Here is a 17,830-nt window from a genome sequence, read left to right on the forward strand (position 1 = left end):
CACACACACACACAAACTGTGCTCTGCCGCGGAACCAGCGACCGAGACGAGTAGGAGAGGTACACACAAAACGGACGCTCGACGAGCACTCGCCCGCCCCCGTCGGCACTGGCGTCAGTGCGGCCGCAGAGCGCGTAGGTGCCGGTCCGGTGTGTTCTGCGTTCCGTCCTCTTCTCGATTTTTCGGCGGTTTTTTTTTACCCTCGCAACGGGCGATGGAGATATAAAACCATATTATTATATTATTGTAGCCACCCGACACAATATTATTGAAAACACATTGCAACAATATGTCGTCCGTCATCAACGTGCGGCTCAACGAAAAGATGACGTTGCGGTTCGTCGAACTGTACCGCGACCAGCGGGTGCTGTGGGACAAGGAGCACGAGGCGTACAACAAGCGGACGGAGAGGTTGCGGGCGTACCGGCGAATCGCCGAGGCCATGTCCGTCGAGGGGCTGGGTGTGCCCGAGGTGGCCAGCAAGATCAAGAACATCCGGTCCACGTACCTGCAGGAGCTGAAGAAGATCAAGGACTCGGCGCAGCGGCACCTCATCCAGTCCGAGGAGGAGGACGCCTCGTCGCCGTACGTGCCCAAGCTGCTCTGGTTCTCCATACTGGACTCGATGATCGGCGGCGCGGCCGTCAAACGCCTGTACTCGTCGCCGTCCACCGCCGACATGCTGGTGAGTAATTAACCTCCACCGGTGGTTGCGCATGCGCCCAAGATCGGCGTTTTTTTTTTAGGTCGCAGACCGGACGGCAGGCCCTTATCTCTTCCCCGTTGAACAATAATTATTTACTGAAGAGTAGAATATTATGGTATATGGCGTTGAGATAATTTTTACGATCGACAATCAATATTTAGGTATATCAGTTATAGGATGAGATATGAAAAATCGAAAAGTATGTACTAATAATTATTGGGAAGGTATTAATCCGAACTGCCCAATTAACAGTTAACGCACTATTGTTGGTATTTCTCACCGTACCATTTGGGTTCTACTGCCCTGCCGGACGGACTCAAAATGTTTCTAACCACTGGCTGTGTCTGGGGTTTTTGTGTGCGATATACAGCGACGATTGGGTTCGTTTTGTGTACTCGTATATTATATCTACTGCCATTGTTCACGCAATATAGGCATGGGACGCGACTTACGGGTGAAATAAAATGGTTTCCTGTCAAGAGTAACGTACCCCTATATTGTCAGTCGTGCATTTTTTAATAATGAATATTCAATTATAATGACCTAAGTATTTAATGCATTTAAAAATAAAGTATTTAATTTCACCAATCGTTTAATAACTGTCCACCACTGCACAAAACACTTTAGTTTCGTTATCGCGTTAAGCTGAGTTATGAAACCAGTATAGGTAAAAATAAAATCGGTACAAAAAAAAAAAAATAACAGGTATTAGTATAACGTTTATATTGTGTTGATGCACTGCAGAATATTATGTCTTTGATAGTTAATAATGCGGCAGCGGTTAGCAGCGGTTCACTATTTAGTAGTTTGTAAGCCAAATATTACCCATTTTCACGTTGCCATTGTCTCGTTTTTTTCCAGTCCATAGATTACGCCGACGAGAGCAGCTGCCCCGCGAGTTCCAATAACTACACCACTGCACCGTTTGACTACGGCTCATCGTACGCCAACGACTCGGCCGACCCGACCAAGAGACCTTCGTCGTCGTCTTCGGTGGTGGACGAACCGCCGCTCGCCAAGAGGCTGATGTACGAGCGACAGCAGTCGTCCGCCGAGCTATTCTCCAGGTACATTGCCACCTCGCTGGAAACACTGCCACCGCGGCTGTCAGTGCAGGCACAGAAGGAAGTTCACGACGTTCTGGTCAAGTACAAGTTTTTGGAACTCGACCAACTAGAACAACAGCGATGACGACGGCAGTCGTACACAAACTAATAGGTATACGCCGCTTAGAAATTAAACCATCCAGAACGTACCTATAGGTATACACAAATTGTGTTTTTTTTCCCACCGACTCGTAATCAACGACGGACCATCGATTTTTCTAGATTTCAGTGTGGCATTTTATTTGACCAGAAAAATTACTACATATAGTTTTCGTCTCTGCGAACGGTTTGCGTGTAAAATGTTATTTATAATATAAATAAAAAAACCTTTCTAAACGCTTCTGCTGCGTTTAGCCGGTTTCTGCTCGCTTGTCGAACGTCCCCAGCACATTATCATAATACGTAATGTGCACCATGCACTGGTCGCCTCCCTGCCAGGTGTTCAGAAAATATTAACAATCAAATTCAAACCGTTTACGATCGTGAAAAAACTGTTAAATTCAGCGTTGGAAGAATGTACGTTGGCGTACCCGACCGCAACGTACGCACTATTAATTATATTCAGGTGGGTCATAATACAACCTAACTTGTATTATCATGATTTTTTTAGCCGTTATCGTTTTGTTCGTCATTCGTATAATATTTATCAGCTCGGCATTTCGGTTTTCTCGAAATGGTTAAATATAAAGGTTGCTCGAACGATCGCTCTCTTCGGTGAAGTCCACCGCGCACAGTCTGTGATACAGTGTAGAGCCGAGTATTCAGAGAATTTTTTTTTGCCACGGAATGTTTTTCTATTTCATGCATCCGAACCCGCGCAGAGACGTGACTTGAGGCGACGCTAAAAATACCCATTACGCAAATTGGCCGCCGCGCCGACTTCAAAGCGAACGTTTTCGAATCGATAGGGACCGTAATCTCGGCGCTGAATCTGCGCGTTATCGACTAGTGCCCCCCCCTACGTCCCCTCTACCGGTACCTCTCCTACCTTTGGATGAATTTTGTTTTGTATGAAATCGGACCGGCGCCGAACGACGGGAGAACGATATTTTATATTGTTGTCATCAGTCATCAATCACAGTGTATACCTACTTAGCACGTTGCTAAAGGTAAAAATCGATTGTTTTATTTCCCGGTGGTGTATTGTAAAATGTTTGTAAATACCTCTTATGACTGCAGTGTGTATTTTGTACTTTCGATTTATCGACGGACAATAAAATATACACAAGACAATGTTTTTTTTTAATATTATATATATTATTTTAATTTAATACCCCGACGTGTACATTATTTATTGTATTAAATATAATATAATATATATTACTAAATGCATTTTTTTTTTTAAATTTTACATCATAACATAATATTGTTATTTATTTATATTTTATTAATTGCTTGACCGATAATATTATTACAGCCGACCCAAGTAACAACAATAACAACGACGAGAACGGTCCAAACGCGGTTCTCGTCGATAATTATTTTATCATATCCTATAATATAAATAAAAAAATGCACCGATTAATGTAGCTTTTTACGATTTTATTCACAGATCAATACCTTCATATTATATAGTATGAGCTAGTGATGGATCGTGGATATATAACTTTTACAGTAAAAATGCCCAGACATTATGACATTAAATTTTTCTACCACGACGAAAACCAAACGATAATAATTATGACGAAAGAAACTAGACGTTTATCGACGTTCGTCAAATTATAGGTATAATGAAAGTTAACTTTATGCGATGTGTACCTACTCTGTGTTTCGAAGGATCTAAACCGATTCCTGATAACGTAATATTATTATATTTTTGGCTTTTTGAGAGAACGGACTTTTTTGAATACCTAATATAGGTAGTACCTATATTATAGGTTAAGATTTTGCGAAGCGTCGAATGATCGATAGTACATCATTTTCAGCACCGTGGTTGGTTCATTTTATCATTTATATAATATATAAAATTGAATCAAATTTTTGAATAATTTCTTGCGTTTTCGAATTTCGATCGACATAAAAAAGACTAATGTCGCACTTAATGGACTATAAGACTCAGAAGTTGTTACAAAAATAAAAAATTTATAAATACTTAATGCTTTTTCTAAATCATTGTATATTTATTTTTTGTTTAAAAACTATATTTTTTTTATCAAATTAATAGTTTACAATGTATATTTATTTTAATTGTAAATTTGTCATAAACCTTTAACAAAAAAAAGTGGCAATTTTTCTTTTAATTAGAGGAAAATGGTTAAAAATGACCTAAATTACAAAAAAAACGCTTAATTTATTTCTAAAAACAGAAATATAAGATTTGGTTATTTCGATCTGTACCTATATTTAAAATCATTTGATAGGTAAGAAAACATCGGCTCTAAGACATAAAAAAATCATCGACATCCAAGCCCTCCTTTGATACTCATTGACAAGTCGTAAGTACTTACCTAAAGGAGTTTCAAAAGAGTAAAATAATATAATAGGTACGTTATCTAACACGTCGTTGACCCAATGGATTTGAAACACGCACGACAATCGTGTTGATATAAACTGGTGTTGGATTGTTCTTCGATTCTATTGGTTCTCATAACGGCTTATAGCCAATCGGAGAGTGGCTGAATTTTTTAGTAGACAAAAATAATTTTGTACTTTAGATTTAAAACTGTAAGTCAAACTTTAGTATTTCTGTCGTAATACATGTTGCAAAAAAGTAATTTGATGAAACAACGACGCAACAATTTAAAATTTAAATATTATCTTATAACTTAATAAAAAATAAAAATATGGTATTGCTTAGTACTTTATAGGTAAGAACAAGAGGAAAAAACAAAGATTTAAATATTAGTTATATCGATTAGGATATTATTAGTTATTATTATTGATTTTTCTACGAATCGACGTTTCTATAATAGATATTTCGATCACATTTGGTTTTTCTGATCCGGAATATTTAAGGTTTCCATTTCTATTTTCCATAAAACTGCAAAAAAATAACATAATTTTTGTCTGAAATTGAATTACCTTTATATAGTATTATATATTATTATTCAGCGTGAAGTTTGAATTGTAATTTACTTCATAAGCTTTTTAAAGTTTTTGTGCATTCGGGTTCGGTATTATTTAATAATTTTAACACCGAAGACTCGACGGGTGATGACTGAAAAGTGATAAAATATAACAAAATGTTCCATTATATTTAATTATAGGTGTATTGTGTACACCAAGAAGAATCATGATGACGGTTGAGTGAATATTTTCGGAAATTTACTAAATATGGACTTCCGAATAAAGCAGTTGTTTAAAAATTGACATTACAAAATAAACAAATTTGTAAATGCGTATAATAGAGATTGAACCATTTTACTGGAACTCACCAACAGTTGAACAAAAAAAAGAAAATGTTCAAATTCACATTATACCCGTTTAAATAAATAAGTTGTATTTTTACAACACTATCCAGCCAAAAACGTATAGCGTCCAGCTTTGTACTAATAAACTGCTGCAGCTCACTATAATGTAATAGTCAGATTGTGTACCAAAATGGTGTTCGATATATAAGTAATATACTGGCCGCCTCCCACGCGAGTTCTTTCCGTGTACACCTATGATATATTTGCCGCCCATTGAAATGCGTAAAAATTCGAAAGCCTTATTATGATGTATAGGCAGGTACATTGTAGGGGAATATTGTATTGTTATGCGCGTGTTGTATATAGATATATATATATGGTATACTATATAATAATTCGTACAATTTCTCTCGTTATGATATGCGAGTATGGTTGGTTGTTTTGTCGAAACACCGTCGTCGAACGAACGGACGAGATTGTGTATAATATAATATGACAATTTGCCAGGATTAATTCCCTTCTCCTCAGTCACTTACTCACGCCGTCGACGCACGTTGGTGCTCGGTACGCCCATTGTGAACAATAATAGCCGTATAATTGACTGGCGATGAAATTTCGATACAGAGCGATGTATAGTCGACATATCGTGCGGCGTCGACGTGTTGGAAGTGTATATTTTTCCGAAGTCTGCCGCAGTCGCACGGCAAAAAAAAGGACCGAAATACTTTTTCGATAAGCTCATTAAGTCATAATACAACCGTCGACTTCAGACTTCTTTGAGTTTAAATTAAGTATTTTCGCCGTGCCGTTTGGTTTTTAAATCGAAATGTCAAGCTTTCCCGATACCGCATTTCGTTTGCTTTATAAAATAGAACTAATATAATAAATAATAACGATTTGCGTCGTGTACATTGTGTGAAAAAAACGGTCTGTTCAATGCCGAGCTTACATACACGTCCGGACAAAACAAAAAACAAAGTAACCCACAGCGGCCTTCATGGTGTTTTCTCGTTTGGCGGCAATTATGAAACAATCGCAAATTGTAAACCAAAAAAAAAAGCAAAATGGAAACATTTACGCGAAACAACATTAATTGTTACATCGTGTTCTACACACTGCGCATAGACAAAATATCGTGATGTCATAGTAATTATAGGTAGTTTAATCTACCAACATGTTTTATATTTGATCAAGGACACCCATCAGGAGGTTACATATCAATAGAAATTATCGGTATCTAATAATCGAATGTTATCAGTGAATTGTGTATGGGTAGGTACGTTTTGTCCGTCGTTTTTCGAACTATTATTAGGTACCTTACAATATGATATATCATATGGATTGTTAACCTGCCACTTGTTATAAAGATATAGTGTATATAGATATCTATGTTTATTCCATATCACAAACGTCAAACCTACTAGTATAGTTAGTAATACATTCATTAGAATCGCATCTCTCCAATGAAACACTATTTTCATAATATTAGATGCATTTTATTCCATTTGAGATGAAACAAATTGACGATAAATCGAACTATTTTCATTTTTCAACTTGCTAAACAATTATTATAATAATAAGGAAATTATTATTATTATCCCCCCCCCCCTCAAATTAAGTAATCGGAAAATTGTCGTTTGCCTATCCCCGCGATATTGTTACTACCTATCTCGACGTTGGGTTAAGAGAATGTTATTTCATTTGTATTCATTTTCAACAGGTTTATCGAGTTTTATTTTCCTCTGAATAATAAATTAATAATCACGTATATGCACACACACGTGTAAAGACGTATATGATATAATAATAATTAATAACACAAATTACGACATAATAATATGTACAGTGTACACCGTACTCGTATTTATAATACACGAACATTGCAAACCGTGCAGACCCTATACAGTGTGATATTTATACAGTTATAATTATATTATTATGTACCCGAGGTCTGGAAAACTTATCGACCGTGTAAAAGTCAACCGTCGATGCGCTTTTAATCTGTGCTTCGATTTTAAAATTATATAAAATATCATGTATATTATAGAATATTCATCATCGGGCTCTAAAATAATAACGTGAATGTGTCGTCGTTTAAACCTGCACGCGTATTATCAATCCTGAAGTGGCGGTTTGCGCAGTTTCGAGAATACCCTGGTCGCAAAAGATCTCACCTACCCGCGTTTGTCGGTGCAGCGTTTCGGGTGGTCATATAGGTGGAAGTGGGAGCAAAGCCCTCCGACGCCTCTTTCCGGAGTGTCAAGTGTGTATAATACGCCTGTAATATTATTATATATTATTATGTGCACAAGACGAGCATATATATATATAAGGTATACAGTTTTAGCTCGCGGAACAAAACCTCGTTTTTTTACGGTGCCATCAATTATATTATAATAATATAATATGTAACACACTAGACCATCAAAATTAATTCCTTCGTTACCACATAATATTTTATACACGACTGTGCACAAATAATATCAATTTCCAACATGGTTGCGCATCATAGGCACAATTAAATGGGGATGGCTTAACCACTCTGCAGGCTCCAGCCAGTTTTATCTGTGACCCTCCCCCGGTGTTTTTTTTTAACCATATTTTAGTTTAAAATATAATAATCGGGGGTCTGTGCTGTTGATATACTGCAATTCTAGCCTCCCCCTCCCCCCTCCCACCCCAGAAAAATGTCCCAAGTTGCGCTTGGACCGTCGCGTTTTGTATATTATAATATCGCGTCTCCTGCAGTGAATCGGTCGCGGGCGATTATAACATGGCATATAACGCACACGTTTGACAAATTATAGTTTTACAAAAATATTTGCATCTACACAGTTACGCGTATAATAGGCGCGGCAAGAACCGGCTCGAGGTATTATGGGCGAGCTATAGGCACCTGCCTAGAGCGGCACTTTAGTATATATAGGGTGGCGGCATTTCGAAAAAATTATATATTATAATATTATAATTTCAGGGGCGGTAAAATTGTATTTTCTCCTAGTACACTATTTTCACTTGAGTCGGCCCTGGTCTGGGCCTTGAGTCGTGCTTTTATACTACGCGTACGAGCCGACCGAAAAACAAATGAAATGCGTGGCCAAAATTAAATTTGATTTTCCGCGTGTCCCTTAAGACGCGTATCATAGAATAAGTCATTTTCCACATAAAAGTATACTGCGATATCACTCGCTGACACTCCCGCCTTATAGTAGCTGCAGTGAAACGCAGTCGCAGCTCTCGTTTTCTCGTTTTCCCATCGTCCACAGCTGTTTGATTACACAACGGTACGATAACTTTTATTTTACCCAATGCCGGCCAAACGGAGTAATTATAGTTTTTTTTATTATTTTCTTTTATGTTCATTCTCGGACCGTGCGAATTCATCGTTTCTGCCCGTGTCCACTGCGGTTTTGAATTTGAGGTAAACGTTTTATTATGCATTTCACCCGAAAAATGGCCGAAATAAAAATATGTACATATTTTTTTTATTAAAACTATATTTAATTACAATCTATAACAACATCTGAACAATAAGTAATTTTGATTTAAGATATTATTTACATAGCGAGACTGACAGATGAGGGAGAGCACTCAGTAGTGCCACCCGACAATATGTACACATCATGTATATGTAGGTATTATCTATACATACAATATTATATTATTATGCGTGATTCGATATTTTTTGAAATTTAATTTTTATCAGTTGGAATTTTTTAATAGTGGTCGTCAGTTATTATATTATACAGTGCTCTGGCCATAATCTCACACATTCGCTAGCTGCAGTGGCGGCCGCAATATATACACACTTATACGTCCGCTCGTCCGCAATATATTTTGCGCTAATTGCATGAGGATACTTTGTATAGCTACGTTTCTGTTCAAAGGATTTCTGTAAAGAAAAAACAGCGTTAAAATGTCGCGGCCGTTTATCAAAAAGGCGTCAAGTTGCTTTTTTTTGAATATTACGGGAATGCAAAAACAAAATGTAATTTTAATTACACGCTTCCTTGTTATGTCAAAGTCACGGGTGACATCTATTGCAATTTTTTTTTTCAATAGGTTTACTTGTTAATTTAATCGATGTAAGATCTCAGCTCTCTCACTGCTCGTGCCATTTTAATGCTAAAATTATAAATAGTATACCTACGTGATAAATTTTTAGATGAAAAAAATATGTCACTTATAGTGCCTTTTAATTGAATGAACGCCCACGATGACACGATTCTCATTTCGATTTTTAACGGACGTGAGACCTCCGACGATTTTACTATAATTATTAATTATCATTATATCATATTTTCAGATGTCTTTTTTTTTTGTCTGCAAAATATAATATTTCTGCTGTGATTCGTGTCGTATACATATATAATTGTGTTTGTGCGAGTATAATATGCAGTGACACCATTTCAATACATGATAGGTACATTATATACATTTACTCAAAGCCCAGTAAAATTAGAGCAGTCATCGCTTTGCTCACGAAGTTTGTTCCTTTTTTCCAGTTTTCCATTATGACAGTTGTTGGGAGTTTGGGACACTATATATACCTTTAGATCCCGAGCGGAACGATAAACGTATTGATTTCGTAATGGTACGTGAGTATTTTTGTTTTATCTCTGAAGATATACTTTTTTTTAGTATAAAAAAGTTGTTCATTATCAACTTTGAGGAAGGTTTCTGCGGTAGCGAATTGTAGTCGGTCAAAAGTAGACATTTATCAGAACTCAAATTTAAAAAAATTAACAATTAAATGGGAAAATCAGGTAACCGCTCTGATATATACAGCGTAAGAGTCAATAATGTACCTCGCATTGTAAGTAGAGGCACTGTAATGGATGACATGTTATATGAATTCAATGATAAATCATTGCGTACGATGGAAAAAGCGTCTGCACGAGGACGGACTAACCTTTTGGTAACCAATAGGTTATTTCAACAAATGTTCGTATTTTTATTATTATTTTAATAAGTACTGGGAATTATCAATTTTTACCTCCAAAATGTACCAATTAATATAATACTAGATGTAATTTGTTACGAGAAACTTCTATTGAAGTCGATTATCAGAGCGCTTTTTCTATACCTACTAGAAAAAGCGTCTACTGCAGACACAAAAATAAAAAACACACATCATTATTGTATTCATACAGTGGCGGCGCCAGAAATTTAATACCAGGTGGGCCAGGCTGGGGCCCAAATTTTTTAGGGAGGGCCAAATTGTTGACTTGATACATATATAAAAACAATATTGACGACAGGCACTTTTGCAGAGGGGGGATGGGGAGGGTCAACTTCCAATTTTTCAATTTTTTTACAGTACATCGTGTAAACTTACTATAAAACAATGATTCGTAAACATGTATTAATAGTATTTATTTCCTAACAAAATATATATTTATGTAAACACTTTTTAATTTTTATACTCCCTAACCCAAAATTACACTCAATACCAATTACACCATCATGCATCAATAAAACTGTAGTACAATTGAGTTTCTATAACCATAAAAACAAAACTACAAATATTTTAAACTGACAATAAACATTATATTATGTAATAATACCAATTTAAATAAACAATCAATGAACATATTTTATTATATATAAAAAAAAAAAACTATATAAATAAATATAATATTTTAAGATAAAATAAAAAACAACTGTTTAAAGTTTAAATTAAACAATTAAAAACTTTTAATATTAATTATTTGTTTAAAATTAATTGGAAATAATAAAAACGATAAGATAATAATATATTATATAAGTACCTATATAACACATGTAGGTAAGTTAAGAAAAACAGCAATAAAATACATAATAATATAAATAATTTATTTTAATAAAATTCTTCTATTATTATGACTTTCAGCAAAAATATTGATTATATCCTCAATATTTAATGATTTTGCTTCAGACTTTTCTATAGCAATTATACTTAAGCTAGATAGATTGTCATGAAGCATAGAATTTCTCAAATATGATTTAATTCTTTTCATACATGAAAAAGTTCTTTCACATGCTGCTGAAGACACAGGTATTGTAATTGCAATAGTACATAACTTATATAATTCAAAAAATGCTAATTGATAATCCAATAAAAATTTATGAAATTGAAAAATAGTTTTTATAGAATGGTATTTTAATTCAAATTGTTTTATTGATTTTCTAATAATGTTTAATTCAGAATCTAAAGAATCAATATCGCACATATAAGATAAAGCAAATGGATGAATAAGATTTTTATCCAAAAAATTACTATTTCTTGGGTCCAATACACTAATTCCTATCAATAAATCTTCATTATTAGAAAATCTTTTACTTAGTTCAGCATTGATTTTATCTATAATAATTAAATAAAGGTTTTTTCGAAAATCAGTTTCTGAACCTAATACTGAACTTTCCAATGAACTACCTTCAACTATAAATTGTTGCAAATGTTTGGGTAATTTTTTAACTCTGTTTTTTTCTTTATTTTGTGCAGAAGGGTGTTTTATATTTAATTTATTTGCCATTAATTTGGATTCACTATATAATTTTGAATGATAACTTAGATCATTTCTTATTTCACAAAAATGTTCTTTAAGAGAATTCATTAATATAATTGCTTTGGCCATATCAGCATTTTTATCTTGTAAATATTTGGTCAACAAGTTAATTTGGGAAAGTAAATCATTAAAAAAAAGTAATAAATATATAAATTTAAAATCTATGTTCTTAAGTAAACCAGTAGCTTCTGAGGAACGCATACTTTTTTCATTTGAAATCTTATATAATAACAACAGTATAACTTCCAAAGTAGCTTTAACAGCTCGACATGTATGAATTTGAGATGACCAACGAGTAAGGCATAATCTTTTAAGTTCAATTGGTTTTGGAATTTTTAAAATTTGTTTTTGAAGCTCAATGAACTTAGAATGAATTGAAGATCCAGATATAAAATTATATAAATCTTGTAAAAAATTAAAGAAAAAATTTACTTCATCAACATTTTTTGCTACATCTACAAGAACTAAATTAAGACGATGATTGTGGCAATGAATATAAACAGCATGAGGAACTTTATTTTTAAATAAAGCTTGAACTCCATTAATTGAGCCTCTCATAACATTAGCTCCATCATATGTCTGTGCAACACATTTATTTATATCAATCTTACATTTATTTAATTTTACTTGAATATGATTAAATAATGTGTTTGCATCTAAATTTTTTAGTGGAGTAAACCCTAAAAATCGCTCTTTAATTTCATTGTTATAATAATATCTAACGACAACTGATAATTGTTCAGTTTTTGTAATATCCTTAGTTTCATCTATCATTATTGCAAAATACATAGATTTGTCTAGTTCAGAAGATATTTTATTTATTATCATACTAGCCATGATGTGAATTAATTCTTTCTGTATTGAATGATGAAGATACCTAGCATTTTTTGGGCCATTAATTTTCTTTTTAACAACATTATCAAAAAGAGAAATAACTTTCATCAACTCTAAGAAATTTCCTTGATTTATACTAGATTCATTTTCAAGATGTCCACGGAAGGCAATACCCTGAATAGCTAACATTCTTAAAGAAATTATTATTGCTTCCATATATTTTTTATTTTCAATTACAATACTAGCATGATGATTATTTAATTTTGATAACACTGAAGTCTTGTTTAATTTGTTTTTTTTAAATTCTACCCATGAAATAGTACAGTTTTTATGTTCATCACTATTATCATGTCTCAAAAAACCCCTACTAGACATTGCATTTTTCCAATTAGTGTAACCTGTACTTATAAACATACTATCACTATCGTTCTTTTGTTTAAGTGAAAAAAACCTACAAGGAAAACAATATACAGCATTTTCACTTTGACTATATTCTATCCACTTAAATTGCTCATACCAACAAAATTGAAAACTTCTGGTCCTCTTTGTCCGGCCAGTACCATAGGTAGTCTTAGGATAGTTCTTTAAATTTGGTTGATATGGCTCTTCATCGATGGTTTGTGAAATATCATAAGGACCAGGAACTGTACGAAGGCTTTGAGGCTTGACTATGTACTCTAATTCTGGTTCACAGTTTGTAAAAATAGATTCATCAATTTCATCAGCACTTTCATAGCTTGAACTAGATTGAAAAAAAAAATTATTCAATATAAATTCCTAAGTAAGCTATTAAACATTAGGTATTAATTAATAATTATTAAAGGTATGATTAATTTACCTGCATAAGTCAACACTACTACAGGTACTAGATGAAGATGAATAATTTGATTTTTCAAGTTCTTGATTAGGTTGTTCATTTGTATTACTAAACAAGTTCAAATTAAATGGTATGTTATAAACTATAGTACGGTTTATTTTATTTGAAAAATGTTTAAGGTGAATAGCATTATACAAAATTTAAATTCAATTAATATTTTAGATTCTGAGTGAAACGATGAATGTATTGATTTTACAATGATGTGTGTTTTTTTTTTTTATTTTTTTTTTTTTTTATTTTTTTTTTTTATTTTTTTTTTTATTTTTTTATTTTTGTGTCTGTGTACACGATAAGTAGTCGAAATAATGCTTCGATTTTCGACTTCAGTATCTTGTTCGATGGGAAAGTGAATATCGTTGGTGCATTGGGGAGGTCAAAATTTTAATTTCCCAGTAGTTTTCAAAAGCGATGTGAAAAACAAAAGAAAAAATTAAGGAAAAACGGGAATTTTTACGCAAAATCGATTTTTAACAAAATCGATTTTGGTTATTGGTGTAACTCTAAAACAAATGACCGTAGATGCATGAAATTTTCACTGGTTGTTTATATTTGCATTTTCTATACACAATACAATTTTGAAAATAATTTGACTTTTTTTGAACTGTTTACGGACATTGTCAGTTTTCAGTTTTTTTAAATTTTTTTTCTATAAATATCAATAAAATTTTATTTGTTGGGTAAAAAAGCTTGAAAATTTAATAGAAGGCTCCTAGGTTATTGTTTCAAAGGCAGATGAAAAAAATTAAAAATCCTTAGTCACAGTTTTTTTTTTATACACGTTTAAAGTTCAAATCTTGAAAAAATACGGAAAAATCACGAAAATTTGCAAATTATTTTGAGTTAGAAATTCATAAAAAATTTTCTTTTTAAATCTAAGATTTTAAAATCTAATACAAGATTCCTCATAAGTTTGTCTAACTTTATCAAAAAAAAAATTTCTACAAGAAAGTCAAATTAAATTTTTATGAGCGTTTTAAATTCATATTTTTACAACATTAGATATTCACTCGATTTCTCATGTACCGATTTCCTTATTTTCTTGTAATTCAAAAACGAATAACTGTAGATACATGAAAATTTCACTGAATGTTTATATTAGCATTTCCTATACACCATACAATTTTGAAAATATTTTGACACTTTTTGAGCTGTTTACGGGCATTTTCAGTTTTCAATTTTTTTAGTTTTTTTTTCTATAAATATCAATAAAGTTTTATCTGTTGGGCCAAAAAGTGTAAAAAATTTAATACAAGACTCCTGATATATTTTTACAATAGCAGTTGAAAAATATTGAAAATACATAGGCACAGTTTTTTTTTATAAGCATTTAAAGATCAAATTTGGACAGAATTTATCAAAATCTCGAAAATTATCAACCATTGTAATTAATAAATTATAAAATGTTCAGTTTTTATAGCTAAGGATTGAAAATTTAAAACAAGATTCCATGTAAATAGATAATTCGGTTACCAAAAAATCTAAAAAATACACAAGCACAGTTTATTTGTATAGTCATTTTAAGTTCAAATTTGGACGAAATTACATAAAAACCTAGAATAACTATTTTAGTTATTTTGTTGTGATTGTATAATATTATTCGTGGGCACTTGAAACTTCTAATTTGTAATATTTTCATCGATATATTATGATGATAGTATCACGGTTTGTTGTTGATGTATAACGCGTTATATGTACCTAATGGATATTGTGATATGATTAATTTGGAATTTATTATAGGTCAATTTTTTTTTTAATACCATAGATAAGTGTATAATATGTCTTATACCTAGACTGACATATCGTCTCCACTCAGAATCGTTTTTCTTATACAATGATATATCATTGAATTCAAATTTAATACCATCCATTATACAGTGACCCACTTGTAACCTACAGTACAGCAGAGCGACATCCACTTGCCCACCTTTTTATTATTAAATAAACACATTTTTATGCATGTAAAATATAATGTACTAATGTATAATATTCTATCATTTTTGGCATTTTATATTGCATTTTTTTTTTTTTTTTTGATATTTTTAATGAATTTTTAAGATTTATAGTGCATTAAATTCACAGCCTTAGTTATAAATAATAACATAATATATTATACCAAAAATCATTTGGAAAAAAATTGTCAACTCACTTTTTAAATGATTTTGAAAACTCTGCATTAGTTGTATCATGTTCAATCGTCATTACAGTCGAATGATGAATATTTTTATTTACATTTGTAGTTTTCGAATTTATTGCTAAAATGGTCATTAGGTTTGATTTAATATTAATTATTAATTCTCATAATATTTATTTTAAAAAACTTACCATCAGAAGAAGAATCAAAATTAGATGCTTTGTTTACTTCCAATTTTATCTTTTTAGGCGCAAAATAAAAAGATTTTATAGATCTGACGTTTTTTGTTTTGATAGTCTCATTTTCGATATTGCTTTCTGACATGACGACGAGTAAAAACGTTTAAATAATTAATTAATTAAATATTGATTTAATAAATGTTAATTATAAATAACAATGAATAAGTAATAAAAAGTCGTAGCTGAATTGTTTGACTACTTTGTAAAATACCGAAAAATCGTAGTAGTAAAATACCTTAAACAACAGTTTAGTAACAATCAAGAACAAAATCAACTGTCAAATGACCACAAAATGGAAAACATAGAATAGTATAAACTACATACACGAATAAACGGTTTTACAAAATTAAAAATATACAGTAAATTGTAGATAACAGTACCTCGCGCATCGCCGTCGATAAAACTGTTACTGATTCTTACAAGTTACAACTCACAAGACAATGCAATATTTCAAAAGTATCTAAAAATAGAATGTTTTCCCTTGTATTTTCTTTATCATAGTTGGTTAATAATCTAAGCATTCTAAGCCCACAGTTGGCGTAGTTCATGGAATTTTCAACAAAATTATTAATAACATAGATTAATATTTAACAATAACTAATAAGTATAATTTATTATTTTCGTATTCAGCCGCTGGAAAATACACGTTATCTATGAGGCTTTCAAGCATAGTGCATAGTTTTCAAGTTTTCAACCCATTCAAAATGTTGTTCACGCCATTTATTATGACTTAATACTTTCATATTTTACTAAATCATGATTTATTCGTGAGATATTTTTTAGTATTCTAATATGATTAAATTTAATTTTTTGGGTGGGCCACAGGGGGGGCCCGAGACTTTTTAAGGTGGGCCCGGGCCCACCCTGGCCCACCCCTGGCGCCGCCACTGTAATTCATATAATATCTTATACGCTCAGAATCTACTTAGCTTATAAGACATGCTTGTACAGTATTATAATACATTCATTTCATATTGTAAAAGGTGACTCGACGGCGAGTCTTTTATAGTTTTATATAAGTACACTATAAGTTATGCTTATAATATGACTAATATTCACTTATGAGTTATGACTTATAGTTGATTAAGAATTATCATATGCATTATGTACACATTAATATATTATTATATACTTACTTGTTTTTGTGACGAATTTAGTCTGGCGTAATAGCTGCATACTGTTTTTTTATATGTAAATTTAAATAATTAACATAAGCTATTATAGGTATAGGTATGTGGTAGAATAGGTATAGGTCATAGGTGTACTTATGTATAGGTAAGTATAGTTGGCCTGTATCTTTTTTGAAACCCTCCCCATCGAAAAAAAAAAATTCTGGATACGCCACCGTCGGTGTGTGTATATATAATATGCTAATATAATAATATGTGATATCCAAAATGGCACCCAAATGTATGTATTTAACTTTATACTTATTTATTTCATACTGTATTGTATATACATAATATAGGTACCTATACTGTACTTACCTAAACGTCACCTCAGGCGAAGTCAGTAATAGCTAATAAGAAATATGAATAATTCCATAGTCGGAGCTGCAGTAAGTTATTGTTATTTTGTCGTTCTCTGTCCGGCACGGGCGAGCACGACGCGGACCAATTTCGTCGTGTCTTAGCAACCTATATGCGACTGCATCATATGCATGCGTGCAAAATGCAAATATATATAAATGTATAACGTACTCGATCGACCATCTCTATTTATTTGTATGCGTAATAATTGATATTAATATTATTATTATTTACAGTAAATTTATTAAACGCGTTCAGCCACACGATTGCCACTACACGTGTGGCGGGTAGCTTATAATATGTATAGTGTCGTACAGCACCGAACTGATAAATATTAATAACAGTTGGTTTATTCGCGGACCATGGAGTATTATACCTATGTTAAAAATGACGAACCATTGTACTGACGCCATAAAATTACACGATTTTTTCAATGCATCGAATTTCCCATCTATACCCACTATAGTGCCTGCTTTAGGTTTTTTGCCGCCCTATAAAATATAATTTACG

The 17,830-nt window shown here is 32.5% G+C and overlaps 2 protein-coding genes across 2 annotated transcripts; one reads left to right on the top strand and one right to left on the bottom strand.

The window, feature by feature from the left end:
- LOC132941740 (uncharacterized) lies at window positions 1-3,140 on the top strand. The gene is made up of 2 exons (XM_061009888.1): window positions 1-685; window positions 1,568-3,140. Exons 1-2 carry the CDS (start codon window positions 290-292, stop codon window positions 1,895-1,897), a joined length of 726 nt encoding a protein of 241 aa, XP_060865871.1. The 5' UTR covers window positions 1-289; the 3' UTR covers window positions 1,898-3,140.
- Window positions 3,141-10,897: 7,757 nt separating this feature from the next.
- LOC132940651 (zinc finger MYM-type protein 1-like) lies at window positions 10,898-15,876 on the bottom strand. Its single transcript, XM_061008362.1, has 4 exons — window positions 15,744-15,876; window positions 15,568-15,673; window positions 13,383-13,469; window positions 10,898-13,286 (listed from the first exon to the last, which is right to left on the bottom strand). The coding sequence occupies exons 1-4, from the start codon at window positions 15,874-15,876 to the stop codon at window positions 10,997-10,999; spliced, it is 2,616 nt and encodes an 871-aa protein (XP_060864345.1). The 3' UTR covers window positions 10,898-10,996.
- Window positions 15,877-17,830: the final 1,954 nt, after the last annotated feature.

Source organism: Metopolophium dirhodum, chromosome 3, assembly GCF_019925205.1.
Source record: "Metopolophium dirhodum isolate CAU chromosome 3, ASM1992520v1, whole genome shotgun sequence".
Lineage (NCBI taxonomy): Eukaryota > Metazoa > Arthropoda > Insecta > Hemiptera > Aphididae > Metopolophium > Metopolophium dirhodum.

Coding starts and splice junctions, on each gene's coding strand:
- LOC132941740 (XM_061009888.1), top strand. CDS start 290: ATGTCGTCCGTCATCAACGTGCGGCTCAACGAAAAGATGACGTTGCGG. Junction 686..1,567: donor CGTCCACCGCCGACATGCTG/GTGAGTAATTAA, acceptor GTTTTTTTCCAG/TCCATAGATTACGCCGACGA.
- LOC132940651 (XM_061008362.1), bottom strand. CDS start 15,876: ATGTCAGAAAGCAATATCGAAAATGAGACTATCAAAACAAAAAACGTC. Junction 15,674..15,743: donor TTTTGATTCTTCTTCTGATG/GTAAGTTTTTTA, acceptor TGACCATTTTAG/CAATAAATTCGAAAACTACA. Junction 13,470..15,567: donor TTTTCAAAATCATTTAAAAA/GTGAGTTGACAA, acceptor GAACTTGTTTAG/TAATACAAATGAACAACCTA.